This window comes from Bombus bifarius, unplaced genomic scaffold (assembly GCF_011952205.1).
Source record: "Bombus bifarius isolate JDL3187 unplaced genomic scaffold, Bbif_JDL3187 scf7180000007996, whole genome shotgun sequence".
Taxonomy (NCBI): domain Eukaryota; kingdom Metazoa; phylum Arthropoda; class Insecta; order Hymenoptera; family Apidae; genus Bombus; species Bombus bifarius.
Window position 1 is genome coordinate 649,385 of NW_022884376.1, and position 16,341 is coordinate 665,725.

General features: G+C 48.3%; 1 protein-coding gene across 1 annotated transcript in view; it reads right to left on the reverse strand.

The window, feature by feature from the left end:
- Positions 1-1,793: 1,793 nt before the first annotated feature.
- LOC117205990 overlaps positions 1,794-16,341 on the reverse strand; it is a 60,214-nt gene continuing 45,666 nt past the window's right edge. Inside the window, exon 3 of the mRNA XM_033444890.1 lies at positions 1,794-2,207. Within this exon, the coding sequence (XP_033300781.1) occupies positions 2,127-2,207 (81 nt within the window). The 3' untranslated portion in view covers positions 1,794-2,126. The remainder of the gene's footprint in view (positions 2,208-16,341) is intronic.

Genomic DNA, 16,341 nt, shown 5'->3' on the forward strand with positions numbered 1-16,341 from the left:
TCGCCGCACTTGGAGACTCTTGCGCTCGAACCTCGGCGATATTATCACCGCCGAATATCTTGGGTTTTACCTAAGGTCGATGCTTTCAGCGTGTCGTTTCGTCGTTGCACGTATCGCGCTATTTTCTCAAATTCTAATTTTACGTTCGAAAGTTAAAACCAGACTGGGCGTTTGCAGCTCCGTGTGAATCACGGTTTCGATATTTTTCCATAGCGATCGCGCCTCGTATCGTAAATTATCATCAACGACCAACTATTTTCCTTGCGTGATCCGTTATCGCGCTCAAAGCAACGATGGCTATAGGAAATTCTTCTTTCGTAACGCGCTATATTTCTCGAACACGTTGATCGTCAACGGACACCCGAGGCATTATGAAAATTGATGCGATTGGATGAAACACTCGAGAAACTAGTTTTTCTGGCAGTGAATTGGACGAACGGTGGGAGAATAAAAAAGGAGCTTGATGAAACGTAACGATTAATTTGCGCAATTAAACACGGTGGGTGCGTTGAGTTCGCAGGCTTGTTTCCAGGCTTGATAGCGTGCCATTTCTCGCGAAATGGAAATTCGAAATGCCGTTAAAGGACAGGTGTCGTGCGTAACGCGACCAATAAAACGATACAGCTTGACTGCAACATGATTAATTATGACGAATCACCGTGCCAGCTGTTTTCACAGACCTGTGTATCGTACGGTATATTCCAACGTGTTCTCCCTTTCCTTTCTACGCGCTTTACTAATTCCTTCCAAGCTGATTTTCCTATGCGACGCCGATTGGCCTCCGAAGCGTTTCGGTTTCGTTCGCTTTTTCCACGAAAGTCCGTCACGACGAAGCGGTTCGTCACGATCGATCTGCAGTTTCGGAGCGTTTCGCGACGATCTCGAGTCTGTCCCTGCCATCTCCACGCTAAGCTACGGTGCAGGTATTTTTCTCCTTTTTCCCGTGTTCCGTCTTCCCACCAACTTTTTCCCTTCCAGCCAGTTTTATTTCCATTGCTTTCTTTCGTCCTCGAGTGCGACAGCTTCCCAAGCTTACCCGTCTGCCACTCGTTCGCTCCAGCTCTTCACAGCTACCCGTCCAGTGTCGTCCTTCCAAATTCTCTCCTCTTTCCGTTTCCTCTTCTCCCTCCCTCCCCCCGTCTGTCTCTCTCTTTTTATCCGCTCGCCGCGATCCTACCACTCGTTTTTTCTACTCTCAAGCCCGCTCTTTTTCCTTCTTCGTTTATTCTTTTCTCCATCGGACACGATCGCGTTCCCCGTCGAGCTTCAGCGTTACATTTTTAAACGCTTTCGTAAAAGAGCAAAACGCGTACGCGTTTTCTTTCTCCGCCGGGCGATCCGCAGCGTCGGAGATGCCGTTGTATTTTCCAGAAAATTCCACTGTTTCCGGCGAAAACGCGCTCTTCTCTCGCTTAATTGGCCAACGGTGTTTTTCGCGCGGCGCGATTCGACCGAGGCTGGTTCAACGAATGTAAACGAGTTCACGCGCCATATTCGAGCGGCGATGGGAAAGACTTGTCAAAAGTTGTCCGAGACGTCGAAATTGGAGCACTCGAAACGTAACTAACATGGCGAAAAAGTAATCCGAGGTCGCCTGTGTAGGAGATGGGTGGTTGCGCCCCGAGCGCTTTTGTTTCGTTCAGCCTTGCGGCATCGATCTTCCACATCGAGAGATAATTAAGAGACAAAAGCAGGAACAAAGTTGTCGCGCTTCAAAGAGCCCGTGTAGCCGTATCAGCCGGTATACGGATTTTCCGCGATAAGTACGACGCGTTCGAGGTTTTTGCCGCGAGAAAAGGGCCTCGGCGAATGAGAACGGATTTCACGGTTGAAGCGAAGCGAGTTGAAATAGGAAAATTCTCGCATCGAGCGAGAGCGATCGGTCGAACGTTCCGCATGGCCTAGAATCCCTGACTAATTACAAACGGTTTACGCGTGTAAGCGTTAACGAGGAATCGTTTCATGATCATCGCGATCATTAGCCCGAGCCGCGTTAAAGCTTACGAGTTAGCTCGAAAATCGTGAACGCCCTGCGAGCGCTGCGACGCGCTACGGTTTTTTTCGGCGTTTCCATCGGTTTCTTCGTGCGAGGAAAGTAGAACAGCTCGGAGGAATCTCGACGAGGACTAGCAGTCGTCTTGAGTGGAAGAGGAGTGTAAAAGCGCTGCCACACGCTCCGAGAAGTCTCCCGAAGCTGCTCCGGAACACTGTAACAGAAACGGTTTACGAACCGTTAAAACATCGAACGTCGCTTTATCTTCGACGATTACGCAAAATGTCGTGAATTTCACTTTCATATGCATTCGAGTTAAAAGCAGCGTCCGCGCGAAAAATAAGGTTCGCGGATATACCTGATCGCGCGAAACATTTTACTTCGAGATTTCCAGAGCGAGATCGTTCTACTTGGCTGGCTTGGTTGGCTGTTGTCCGATAGACGGCGTTGATTCGCGAAGGTAGCCGCGAGTTTGGCATCGCGAAAGTTTTCGCACGGCCTTTCGATTTGTCGGTCGATACGCGATCATCCGAAAGATCCGAATGAAAAAAGTTAAACGAATCTCCGAGGACAGAAAGGAAGATGGTGTATCGACGAGGAAAGGTCGAGAAGGGAGCGGCGGCGACGGTTTATCGAACGTCGGCGCGTTCCACACAGGCTTACATTGTTTAAACGATCCGTCGGTTCGGAAAAATCCCTGACACCATAAAGCAACGAGTGGAGGAACCCTTCGGGCCGGCAATGAAAACTTGAAAAGTTCGTGCTTTTTCATTTTCAGCAACGGCTCGGCATCGCTGAAAGCGCAGACGATGCTGATTTCCCAGCGGGTATCGTCCATCTATAAATCTATACCCTGAGGTTGTTTAGTCGGAGCACTGGCTCGGCTGTGTGTGTGCACGCGTAGCTCAACTGCGCCACCCTGTATTTTTCATTCGACTCACCCTCGACACTGCACCCGCCCCTAACCCGTTTCTCCCCTTTCCGTTCCTACCCTTCGCCGCTCACCTTTTCTCCCTGGCACGCCCCCCCCCCCCTCCTCAAAGCAAACTTTTATCCCGCGCAACTTTATTTCTTCCGGTCTCGTTCGGCAAACCGCGAAAACAAGGATTAGTCCGCGACCGACGGCCTATCCGCTCATCGAGAATTTACCCCGTTTGTCCGGCGGTCGACCGATAAACGCGTCGTAAACGCGCCGTAAATAGGTCGCGTTTCGAATTTTAGAAACGAGGACGTTGGCTTTTTGTCGCAGAGAAGCGCTAACGAACGAGCAAAAATTTATGGGTTAACGAAATATGTAGCCTCGGAGAGAGGCGACGAGGATGCAACGAGTTAGGAGGGAAAAGAGGCGAGCGACGGTTTCAGCTTTTCTCGTTGCTGTTCTATCGTACGGGGACGGTACACCTTTCGGTCGGCGGTACGCGTTTGAGAAAAATGTTGCGCGAAATTGAACGAGCGAGCGTAAGTAGTCGCGTGAAAATGTTAAGGTTTTTTAATTAACTTCTTTTCATGGCGTTTCGCTGGCGGATTTTCCGAAACACGCGTGCACGATGGCGGGGTTAATGCAGCGTGTAATTGAAATCGCGAACAACGAAGGTCCGGGCTAATCGACGATCGAAAAATGACAAGTTGCGGTCCATTTAATCGAAGTTGGACCGCAACGCGTTCCCCGCCTCGACATACGCCGATAGTCGGACAAAGGAACCTATTCGCGTTTGCGTTTGCGTTCGAATTTACATTGGTATTTGCGCTAAAATTTCCGCGAAATACCACCTCTCAACCTCTGCCATTCGGCAAACGTGTTTTTCGCAGTTCTCTTTTATCCCCCAAGTGTACCAGTAACATCTCGGTTAGTTATCGCGACGACGATTCGCGCATCTGACCGGGTAACTACCGCGGGTTTATCTGGCTCGCGGAAAAATTACGACGAATCTTACCGCGTAACGATAGTGGGAGAACCGAGAGGCGAAGAAAGACAGAGCGTGCAATAGCGACGAAGGGGAAAAAGATGGTACTAAAGGGACGGGAGATTGGTTATAGAGAGGCGGTGGAAAAGTTGGACCGTGGAACGAGACCGAACTTTCAGCTTTTTAAGCTCTTTTCCTTGACTCCGCGACTTTTCGCAGCCCGCTCTGGCTTACCACGGTCTCCGACTATTCGAGAGCCTGGGGATATTTGTTTTAAGCGTCGGCGTTGACGATAATTTCCTCGAGAGAGAATCGCTTTGCAAACCGTCGTTTACCGGTTCGCAGCAGCTCGTGCCACCCTCGAATCATTCGAAACCTTCGACTCCGTCTGCCACTTAGGCCCCGCGTCGTACGTATTTTCTAACGCTTTGTCGTCTATCGCGCGTAGATTTTCAAGAACGAAAATTCCAAGTTTGGCGAAACTACGGAGGGGAGTGGGGGTGGCGAAGGTGGAGCCGTAAAATTTCTACTTGGGTTTTACACCGTTAATTCCATCCTGTACGGACAACAAAAACAGAAGCACGGTAATATAAATTAGGTAATTTTTGCAGACGTAATTTTTCAGGATTACTTCTGGTCGTAATCTGAGGGTTTTTTTCGAGGGACGCGGATGATCCTGAAACACGAGGCAAGCTGCGATTTTACATCCGCGTTTGCCTTCATCCGCTGGGGTGCAATTAACTATCCGGCTAACGCGAACGTATTAATGTAAAAGGAGAAAAACGATGCCGGGGAAACGGCGGCGATACATAAGGTGCGACGAGTCCGAGTATCTCGGGAAAATTTCGAAGGAGAAGAAATTTCGAGAAAACGACACGCTACGTACGCGCGGTTGCGTTCGTCTGGCTGCGATTTACTCGATTTACGGTTTATCGGGTAGCGGTGGAAAGAAATTAGCGAAATTAAATTGAACGGTAAAACTGTCTTTTATCCGACTGCGAACGGAAAGCTTGTCAAATATTTATTCGGCCGGTTTTGCAAAAAATTGACTCGCTAATAAAACAGCTGGCGGAAGGTAAAGCTCGATTCAATTTTCTCGAAGGGGAGAGACGTCGGTGGCAAGGAGGATCGAGCGAAATAAACCGAGCGGGTTGCCGGGAGTATGGCGAAACGATGGAAACGTAGGAAGAAAAATTGCGAGCAAAAAGCGTGGCGGAACGTGGACTCTCGTAAGAGCTCTATTTTCGCAGTTCGCTGTCCGCTGCCTGTCCCCTCCCACCCTCTGCCGCGTCCTCTTCATCCTCTTCTTTATTTTCACCCACCTTCGCTTTCTCGTTTCGAGGACAATTACGCTAATGCTTTCGCCATTCTCATCTTTCAGGACTGGAAGTTCGGTAGGAAGAGCCAGCAGCGGTAACTCGAAGCCAAAACAAATGCAAATGTCGCTGAACCGAGTAAGTAAACGCAATAAATGCTTTGCCGCTTGTTCCGGTCGTGTGAAATTTTCAACCTCGGAATTGTCTTCGTCTCGGCGTCTCGAATGAAAATTTAAACGCTGTTCGCGTTCCTTCCTCCAGCGAGTTTCGAGAGAACCGGTCGATCGTTCGCGAGTCGCTTCCTTCCTTCGTCGCTGTGCGCTATGCTTTGTACGTTTCTGCTTGTTTACGTAACACCCGATGCGAACGAAAACTGAAAAGCAAGGCGTAAACGGTTCGTCCTGCACACCGGGCAATTCCATTCGCGCTGCTCGGTAAATTTGATCTAACTGCGCGTACCGTGTACCGAGCAACCGTTTCGTTAGGCAATCATTACCTATAGTAAACGCGGTTACGAGGCCGGTCAAACAATAGTCAAACGGTATCGGCTTTAGTTCATATTCGTACAATTGTTATTCAAACCGCATCGAGTTTTATTACAACACGAATAATACCGGTTAAACAATAATGCGTACGGTATGATCGCGCGTGACGTAAATGTTCGCGTTCTCCCGTGTTCTCCCGCCTTCTCCCGCCTTCTCCCGCCTTCTCTCGTGTTTGCCAGACCGATTTTCAAATCCCTTTACATCGAAACCGCTATTCCACGTAACGAGAGTTACATACACAAGGATTTGCGATCGTTGCCTCTGTACCGCTCTTCGCCAAAACACCAGGGTCTCGCTACCCTCGTAACATACTTTATATAGTTTACTCGCCTTTTATTTAAACGTGTAATCCTTTTGAACGAATCGCTCGAGCGTTAGCGAAATTACTATTTTAGCACGAGATTACGTCGACGGCCGACGACTTTTCGTCGTTCGTCGCGAAAGAAACCGTTCGAGCGGAAATTTTCGGCAACTTTGTTCCGAGCGCGAGCTCATCGTCAAAATGAACGTTTCATCCCTCGAGAAATCTTGCAACCGATCTCTATTCTTCGGGGGATATCGCGAACAGAAAGAAACGCCAGGCTCTCGGCATTTTCAGGGACGCGTTATCCGCGTATCGCGACCGAATTAAACGTCAACGATCTCGATGAAACGAACGGCACGTTTCGAGCGTTTCAACGTTTGCTTTAACGAGGATTATCGGTACGTACGTTACGGTTTATTCAGCGACGTTACATTCCGAAAGCCGTTTCAATGGATTTCGTTTCGCGTTCGAACGAATAACCGACGCGCGTTCGGGGACTCGCTCGCCGGTTCTTAATCGCTTATCGCTAATTTATTTACTTGGAATTTCGCGCACGATGGAACGTATTCCTTCGTTATCGGCCGTGATGTAGCGTAACGAGCGTTCGTAGAAGCGTCATAGCTTTCCACGTTGAAAACCATTTCGATAGCGACAGGGTTGTGTCGGTGTTTATTAGCGGAGACAAAATTCTCGTTCGTCATTGCCAGATAGGGAATTTCGGATAAAGCAGAGCGAATAACGCGAGGGAAGGGAGCGAGGAAGAAGACTCGCCCCGTTCGTTCGGTTTCCAGTCTGTCAACTTCTTCGTTCTGTTTCTCGGTGACACTTTCATTCCCTCGTGGCTCTCTCGATTCGCTCGCGATCGTGTACGTATACCGTTGTATGGCGCTGCTCCCGCGTGAATCCTACCACCGCGACATTACGTTGGGCTCCTGTATCGCGCGTTTGGTCTACGAGACTCGAACAGCGGTTGTTCGGAGATTTTCACAGCGAACAAAATTTCAGCAACGTTCGAGCTCGTTACTTTCGATCAACGGAGACGATTCTTCCAGATGATTTCCTTTAAAATCGGCTAATATTCGAGATCGTTGAATTTAATCGCTTATTAACCAGCAATTCTGTTTCGTAAATGTATGGTAACTTTCGACTGGCGTACGAATGTCTGGCTTTCAACCAGCTATTAATACCTCGGTCGGCGTTACAGAGAACGTTTAAAGTCGAGTTCTCTTAAGATTCTTAATCCAAGGGAAGCCTCTTATACCAGCGACGAACAGCTCTCGAAACGCGAACATCACGCGGCTATATCGCGTGGTCGAAGAATAGCGAAGAACGGTTCGATAACATTTTCTCGAAATCCCCTTCCGATGTATGTACATAAGTACGATGTTTGTATCTGGAGGCGAATCCTGTTGCCGCGGCTGCGGATAATCCGAAAAACAACCGTTGTATATTACCTTTGAAATATCCGGTATATCGAAACCTTGCGATATTCTACACATGAATGTTACGATGGAAAGCCGCGGAATCGCAACTACGTCGTCTAATCGTCGTGGTAGTTTCAAATCTAAAAAATCCTTGCGTATCGTTCGATCGAAGAAAATCGAAAAGATATAAATCTCGGAGACTCGAATCGATCGTAGGTCGGCGACTGCGGAGCTGCGCATTATCTAAGAATAAGAATCTAATCTAAAATTAACTATTTAATTACATTAGCCGATTCTATGCGCGAACAGAAGACGTATAAATAGCCGTTTCGCGTTACGGTATCCGTGGAAGCGCGAAGATTCGTTACTCGGTAGTGGACTCGGAGGTTAGAGGGTGGCGAGAGGAAAGAGAGAACTCGGTCGGGAAGACAGAGGGAGAAGGAAGAAAGGGGAAAAGAAGCGAGGCGAAAGGAAATACCATAGGTATTACGGAGGTAGTAAAGAAAGAATTATCAATTAAAATTATACAACGCGTTTCTTTGGAGTATCGTTCTCCGAGCACTCTCCGGAACTAGAAACGAGCACGATGAAAGCGGCTTTTTACTTCTTCACGAGGAGCCGCCCTCGACCGAGAGAGCACGCCAGTTCGAGTATCATCGAACGTTTATCGTTCCACGGTAAATACGAGAAACAGACGCTGAACATTTCGTCGGATTCTTTTCGTCGGAAAAATTTCTCGTCCGAAATTTCTCGATCGTGGAAGAGGAACGAGTTCCTCGACCATTGGCGGAGCGACGACTCGGAGCGAAAGAAAACGCGCGACGTTGCGAGAGGAGGACGATTAAAACCGCTCGATCTCACCATCTTCTTTCGAACGCGCGAACTTTGCCGATTTGATAGCTTTCTCCGTGACGTCGTATATCTCCGGCGGAACGGTAATCTCACTCGGAACGGTAATATTCCCGTGGATGGCGTGCTACACGCCAGGATACCCTCGAGGAAAGAAGAGCAAAGTTGTTGCCATCGATCTTGGCAATTCGTTATTCACCGACTTGGCGGAGGGCACGAGTCGAGAGAGGAAAAAAGGCACGGTGAAGGGGTTCGAGATCTCGAGACCATCGACGAATAATTACCACAGTATAGGCGGACAGGCGGACAGTGATGTCAGCAGTCATCGCGCGCGACTAAATCGACCAACCGGTTCTCCTCGTATCGGCCGCCGCCATCGACCTCGACGACGCTCCATCTCCACCAACGCGTTCGTGTTTCGCCTTCGAGCTGGATGATACACGGGCAAATGCGTCGTCACGAGTTACGCAACTTTGCAAAGTCTCTATTCGTAGAAACGTTTTTTATCGCGAGCTTCGAGGAAAGGAGGAGAGGAGCGACTACAGGGATCGAAGCTGCGACGCGTGCACGATCTACGGATTGGTAGGAGAACGAAAGCGGGCAAACAAGCGATAAAGAGGAGAACCGGCCGCGTCTCTAAGACTCTCGGCAAATGAGATTCGTGCTCGATGCCAGCGAACGAAAGCCGGAAACGATAAAGAAACGATAAAAGTAGGAGAGAAAAAAGAGGTGGAATCGATTTTCGGCTGGTTGGCAAATATTTGCCGAAACATAATACGCGTTACGCTGTTAAGAGGAACGGTTTTCGCGGTCTCTCGGCTTGTCCCCGCCCGAACCCGACGAGATTGCGAGAAGAACCAGCGAAAAAACCACCTACCATTGTATTCTTCTATCGTTGGAGCGTGCTTCGTCAACGATAGCTTTTACATCGTTACTTCTTTCGCGTTTCATCTCGACGTTTCGCAACGTTCATCCACCTCGGGTAAGAATCTCGCGGAGATAGTTTATAAGCGTAGTTTTTCTCTGGAATACCGAGCAAAATGTTTTAACTCGATTTGCCAAGGCGAGTGGAAAAGTTTGATAAAAGGGGTGGGCGCGATTCGTTGTCGAGCGACGTGGCCGTAAGCGGTCGGAGCCGTTCTCAAAGGCAATTAATTCGAACGTCTAATAAGGGGGTAGGAAATGCAACGTATGCCGGTATCCGCAACATGGTTAAGGCGTAACTGATACCAATTAAATCCTGAATGAGCACGAGGTTGGCCCGGTGTGTACCTTATGTGCTTGGGAGGATCGACCAGAGTGTATCCTGTGCTTGTAACACGAGACGGACGAGCCTCGAGCATATCCGCGACAACTACAACAGGAACAACAACGTCGGCATCAGCATCGACAACGTCGAGCCAAAACCCCGAACCATCTGACTTGAAAACACGCTCTGATCCGAGACACTCGCTCCAAGGAGTAGGGGAAGGTCGTGTACCCAACGAATCTGTACACACAGCTCGTCGTTACGTATCGATACACGATCGTACGTCTCGTTGAGACGCGAATCCGCGTTTCTAGTTTCCTAATCTTTCGATCCTTTAAACGCGAACCCACGTTTTTCCTTCTATTTGACCAGATATATTTCTCAAAAATACGCGGCAACTGGCGTTAAATTCGTTTCACGGTAAATCGCGAAAAACGTTTTCAACGCGAGAGACTCTGGATAAGGATCGCTATTCGAAATATCTCGTTACAGCAAAGAAAGAGGAAAAAGAAAGATACAAATCGGCACTCTCCATTTTCTTACAACAGATTTCTAGAATCGTGGAAATGGAAAACGCTCGACGATCGGTGTCGGAATCGACGGGGCAAAGGTCTCGATCGTCGAATCGGTGATCGAACGTGTTGCATAATTCAAAAAGCTTCTGGGTAGGTTCTTAATTATTCAAAGGAGGCTGTGAAGAAGCCAAGCAGTCTCTATCGGATCGCAATCGGAAAACGAAACTCTATTCTGGGTGGCGGAGCGTCGGCTAATACACCGGGGAATCCGCTCCATTTCCACCTTCAATTATTTATGGAAAGCAGAAGGGAGGATTTAAGTGTCCCCGGTGTGCCTTGCCCATTATCATTTAAACTAGAGCCTGAAAGGGTCTCGGTTATCCCCGCCCGAACAGCCTCGATCTTCCACGAGCGTGTTACGCGAACGACAAAGGAACGAGGATAACACCGAATTTTTCCACTAAGGGGGGAAAAAGAATAATTCGGAAAGAAGCCGAGCAACCTAACGTTAATCGCTTTTAAAGTCGATTCCGTTTACGGTTCTCCGTCATTTAGACCTTCTTCGCCCTATTCTCGCCCTTTAAACATATTTTTTTATATTTCGATCGATTTAATATCGCGGTTTATCTTCGAGCATCGGTGGCACCGATTAACCGGACAATCTGCTATAACGGAGATACCGAGAAAGTGAAACGTCTCGATCTCGATGGCCCATCAATTTCGACGACGCTACCTACCTAGAGCATCAGAGAAACGTCGGTATCCACGATCCAAATATCATTAGCTATACACAGCTTCTAATGACATAGTTTGCATCGATAAATCACATAGATAATTCTGCGAATCTTTACGTAACTCTACGAACGTAACTAAAGAGACGCAATTTACACGTTTCTATATAGATTTGTTCTTCCGTTTGCTAGACACTATAGCGCGTACGATACACACCTTCTCTACGTTTTTGTACTTGTAAATTTTGCGCAATATAATATCTGTTCATCGTGTAACTATCGCGTATCTATCGTGTACCGTATCGTTCGTGGAAACGTTACCGAAGCGGGATTCGTAAGAGAGTTTCGTGAAACCGAGGCCTCGTAGAGAGTCGGTGGGCAGGGCGAGGGATAATGAAAGAAGAGGCATCCGCAATCTAATCACGATTTAGCCGAAACGGAAGTCGGAGGTATCGAGGCGCGAGCTAGAGAGATAGAAGAGAAGGAATAAAAGGAGGGGACGATGGATTCGGAGAATGGAGAGGGCGAGGCGGTAAGGAGGCTACACACGAAGAAGAAACCTTTCGAATCAATATGCGCCGCGAATCAGCACGATGGACTTCCCTCCGGTCTATTCGATAAAGTAGCAGGGACTGCGAGATGATCGTGAAAGCGACGCGGTACCGGTTGATGGGCTTTTCAACGAAGCCTTTTCCGACGTCAGAGACGGAGATGTCGCCCTCCAGGGTCGACCACCTAACCAGAATTCGATTTCTCGATCGAGACGCGAACGGACACGAACGGAATGCGCAAGCGAGATCTTCTTCTCGTCGTTCGTGCCGGCAACCGCACGGGCCAATTCGAGTTCCGTGTTTTCCAACGACGTCGTGACCGACCACGGACTTTGAACAGTCTCTCCAACTTTCGTATCGTCCCCTTCGTTTTCTTCGTCGGCAAACGCTTTTTTTCCCTGCGACCAGGACTCGATATTTCTCCTACCTAGCGCGCTATGAAATTTTCAATGTTACGAACTTGCCATGGTAATTCGAGCGCACTTTACGTTCATCGAATCGTTTTCGAATCGAAGCACTCTGAAACGATTTAGCTAACAAATAAACGAAACGTTTGTAACGGCCTGCAGTGGATCGTATATGATTTTTACGTGTAGTTTTTCTTTTTCCTCCTTTTTTTCCCGCTTTTGCGTTATTTACTCGTGGATAGATGCGACGTTCGACCAACGACTCTTCAGAATTTTTCCTCGATACCGATAATCGTTTTTCGCTAGTTGTTCGGAAATTATTCGACAAACGAAATGAGCAAACGTTCCTCCTCTTTTATTTATTTATTTATGTTTCTTTTTTTCGTTTAACCCGCTAAACGAAGTACCGAATTAACGAACGAATTATTAAACTGTTATTTGGCAGAAAGAATAGAAAAAAAAAAGAAAGCAAAGAAAAAACGACGAGCCATGGATGCGTCCTCGAGTGCAACGACAAAAACTAAATTGGATTTTCTGTAAAACGTTCCCTCCCTCTGGTCTCTTCTCTCTTTTCTCCGCCTTTCTCATTTTTCCGCAACGCACGGCGAGCAAAGCGGACGAATTCAGAAAACCTTGAGCGGCGATCTCGGGAAATTTAATTTCATTAAGTTCAGGGCGATTTACCGATCGTTGTCGAACAAGAATTATTAACTCGCCAGATCGAGCAAAGTAAAGCGTGGCCAATTTAATTACCAGCGGGAAGAAAAAAAAAGAATCTGTTCGCGTCCATTGATCCGCAGTGGAAAGTACCATCTGTGGCGTGTAATTGGAATTCGAACGAACCAATTGCCAAAATTCATCGATTCTGCTGGAAAGAACGATCGCCCGGTTAATTAGCGCGTCGGAAATAGTCGAACACTTTTATCGCGTCTGCTTTCTAAATCGTAGATACGCGGATCTTTCTCGCGGAAATTTCGTCGATGCCCGATCAAAACTACGCGTCTCTTTTTCAGCCTATATTCAGCGAGACGTCTAGGCGAGCTATTTTTCCGCGAAATAACATCGAGCAGAAACGGTTGATGTAATTTGGCACGCAGCAATCAGCGAGTTTACAACTACCGTGCAAAGATAAGCCCTGTTATTCCAATCGGTCGAAAATCCGCTGATGCAACGAGCAACGGGTTCGGCCAATTGAATTAATTCCAGTAACAAGAAGACTGCTAACGATTATTACAAAGCTCCCTTTCCACCGGCGAGCCGTTTTATCTGGTCGTTGAGCTTGATTGGTTTCTCGATGCCGATGCCTGATCGAAGAACCGTGTACAAGAAATATCACGTGCGAATGTGCCCGTGGAATCCGCGAATCTACGCGGGTTCAACCAGCTTGTAACGAACGTCGATATCGGTTAGCCTGTTTGTCGAAGGTCGGTCTAAAAAGACAGAAATCGAAGAAACGTGAAAAATCTGCGGATTCGAGGAGCTTCGCGAACGATGATTTCTCCTGTCGCGAGCGTCGTACAACGGCGTTCAACGGCGTTCAACGGCCGTGCTCGTAGAATTAATTTTGCCAAGAGGGCCGGCAGCAAGCGGTAACGACTAACGATAACGGCGATCCTCTTCTCCTTCTCGTTCGACCGGCATTAAACAAGGAAACGGACTTTCGGCGGAGTGCTCGGGCACGAACGTCGCCAATACCGCGTAAAATGACTTTGGAGAAACGCGAAATTTTACGTCGCGTGCGTAAAATCGTATCGTAGACACTTACAACGTACAAGTTGTAAGTTGGATTCGCCGGTATTACCAGTTGGTAAATTATGGCGCAAGGAGAGCCGAGGAAGCAAGTATTATCGGTAGGGTAAAAGGGAAGCGAGACAGCGGAGAAGCCATCGTCGAAGCAAAGGATTTAATCTTCGCTAAGAGCGTGGCATCGTTTCCCGTCATTTAATTACGTTCTTTTATCGCGCACGTTCCGTCGAAATTCCGTCCAAGTACCGTCGGTCAGAGTCGAAGGCGTTCCGCGTAACGCCAGTTACTTTCTCGAATTTCCGCTAATCGAGCCAAACGATCGTTCGAAAGGAAAGTTAATTCGACGCAGCGACGTTTCGCGGGAACGGCTTTGTTTTTGCGTTTCGGCGGAATTATCGCGGGAAACGCGCGGCTATTTCGGTTACCACGGGGTTGTTCGGTTTCTTGCACGTTGGTAGGAACGTGCGAAAGGCGATTCCCTGGGCGCAAACGACAGCAGTAAATCGCGACCGCCGCGTAGGGAACCGACGACCGGCGCGAACTTGCCGCTCCGTTCTCGAGCACGTCGTAAATATTTCGTCGCCTTAGCGACAGAACAGCGTATCGCTGTTATTTCTGAAAAGCGGTGATAGTTTCGAGAGCCGTGGTTAATGAACCATTAATGCTCTCCGCCCTTCGTCGCGACTTTCGAATGGCAGATTTCTATCGGGGAGACTGGTCGCCATTGTTAAAAGTCGCGCTTCGTTTCTTCTCGCTGAACTCGCGAAACTTTGTATCGCCGACGCCGACATTGACGGAGCACGTATAGTTTTCGATAAAACGTCGAAACGTCAACCAGACGAGTTTAATCGATGTTCGGAGAGTCGCTGATTCGTACCGATCGAATCAGCCGATCGAATCGCACCGTTCGACTCTGTTAAGATCGACGGTTTGGCTCGCGAAGGACGATACACCCGATCGTGCGTTTCGAATGCCGATCGAAATCGAAGAAAAATTTATCGCGCCAATTAGCGACGACGATGATCGTTACAGTCGCGTCTCGTTACGGTATCGGTGAAATTTCCAAACGTTACGTAAAAATACTTGACGTATTAACACGATGTACGGGATAAAAGGTTTCTACGGCGGATGTTTAACAACGGCGTTTACGAGCTGCTGTGTTAACGAAATTTTTGGATATCCTAGGATCGTTCGGTTCGGTGATATATCGCGTCAAACTTCCGGTTCGTTCGAGTGGACTTTGCAAATTCGAGTAACGGTTGGTGCTCGTGAACGCATCGAGTTGCATTAAAGTCGAATAAGGTCAGCGCGAAACGTTGCGCGATGGAACGACTTTCCGGCGACTCGACGTTTCCTTCCTGCGGGATAATAGTTTTGGTTCGTGTTGGCCGGAGAAAGGGTCAAGGAAAAATAGCGCGGGCGGGTGGTAAGGTAAGGAAAGAGGGCGGAAGGAAGACAATGGAAGACGATCAAAAGCGTTGCTGGGAAGCTAAACGAAAATTACGAGGCCACCGGTGGCTCCTTACCGTCCGGAAGTTTCTTCCTGCTCGCTTGCTCGTATGGCGCGTAAAGGCGGAGAGCCACGCTTCGAGGACACCGGAAAAAACGTTCCCGCGGGATCAACCCTGACAAAGGATTATATCTACGTTCGAACAGCGAAGCGAAAAACCTATCGCGATAAAACGCCGACGGAATATCGCCTACCTCCGATACGCGTATTACACGAATTAAGTTAGCCTCGCTGCTCGTGGGCTTCTCGATTCTCCGGCACCGATCGTTTTCCGCTCCCTTTCCCGTCTTCCACGCTTCCATCGTCGACTCGTCCCTGCAAATGTCGAGACAAAACGATGCTATCTCCCTTCGGATACCAAAGAAAAGTCGACGCGCCAGATATCTCGAGATCGATGCGATATCTCTTCCCACGGAGAATTTAGGTTTCCAGGTTGAACGATAGAGAAACGATGGAGAAACGATATTTCCTCCCTTGGTCCAGACAGATGAAACATCGATGCGTAAGGTTGCCTGTAATTCTTATTTCGCTGGATTCGAAGCGACCGCGTTAAACATCGCTACATCGATCGCTTTTAAAGTTGTCTTAGACGATAGTTGGCGATCGCCTGGGAAAATTTCTCGGATATTTTCTCGTTCTTATCTTATCTTGTTCTTCGACGGATTCTTCGTCCGTGAGAGGACGTCGGGAACTTTTCTCTCGCGTCTCGCTCGAGAAAGATTTCCTCTAAAGATTTCCTCGAAAGAGGCTTCGGGATAAAAGCGCTCCAAGTCGATACGTTCTCCTTCGCGCCGCTGGACCTGTTCGTCGTGTCAAAATGATACAGGATTCCAGCTAGTCGTTGCCGCTTTTAGCTCGCTTCGCGCCGGTCCGCGTATTTCCTTTTCCCTGCCTCTCTTATCGTCCTGTTCGCCCTACCGTTCCCGCCGTTTTCTTCGCCACTGCCAAAGGACCCACTGAATTATGTATGTGACTGCTGACAAAAGTTTCACTCGCCCTGAAAAGATTGCTGGAATTTCGGTACGAAATACCACGACCGAAGAAGGTTGCTACCGTTTCCAAAGCACGGTGTATGTATATTCGTAGAAGGCGACGAAGCAGAAATACGAATTCGTTAATTTCATTGGTTCTCGATTTTTTCCGACAAGCGGCAATTTCGCGCGGTTAGGGGACGGTTAACGGACGACACGGGACGTTCGTCGTCTGTTCGTGTTTTTGTAATTTTACGTTCCACGAGAATCTCCAACATTCGCGATACGCAGCCGACAACGACGTTCCCTCCACGTTGATTGAAAAT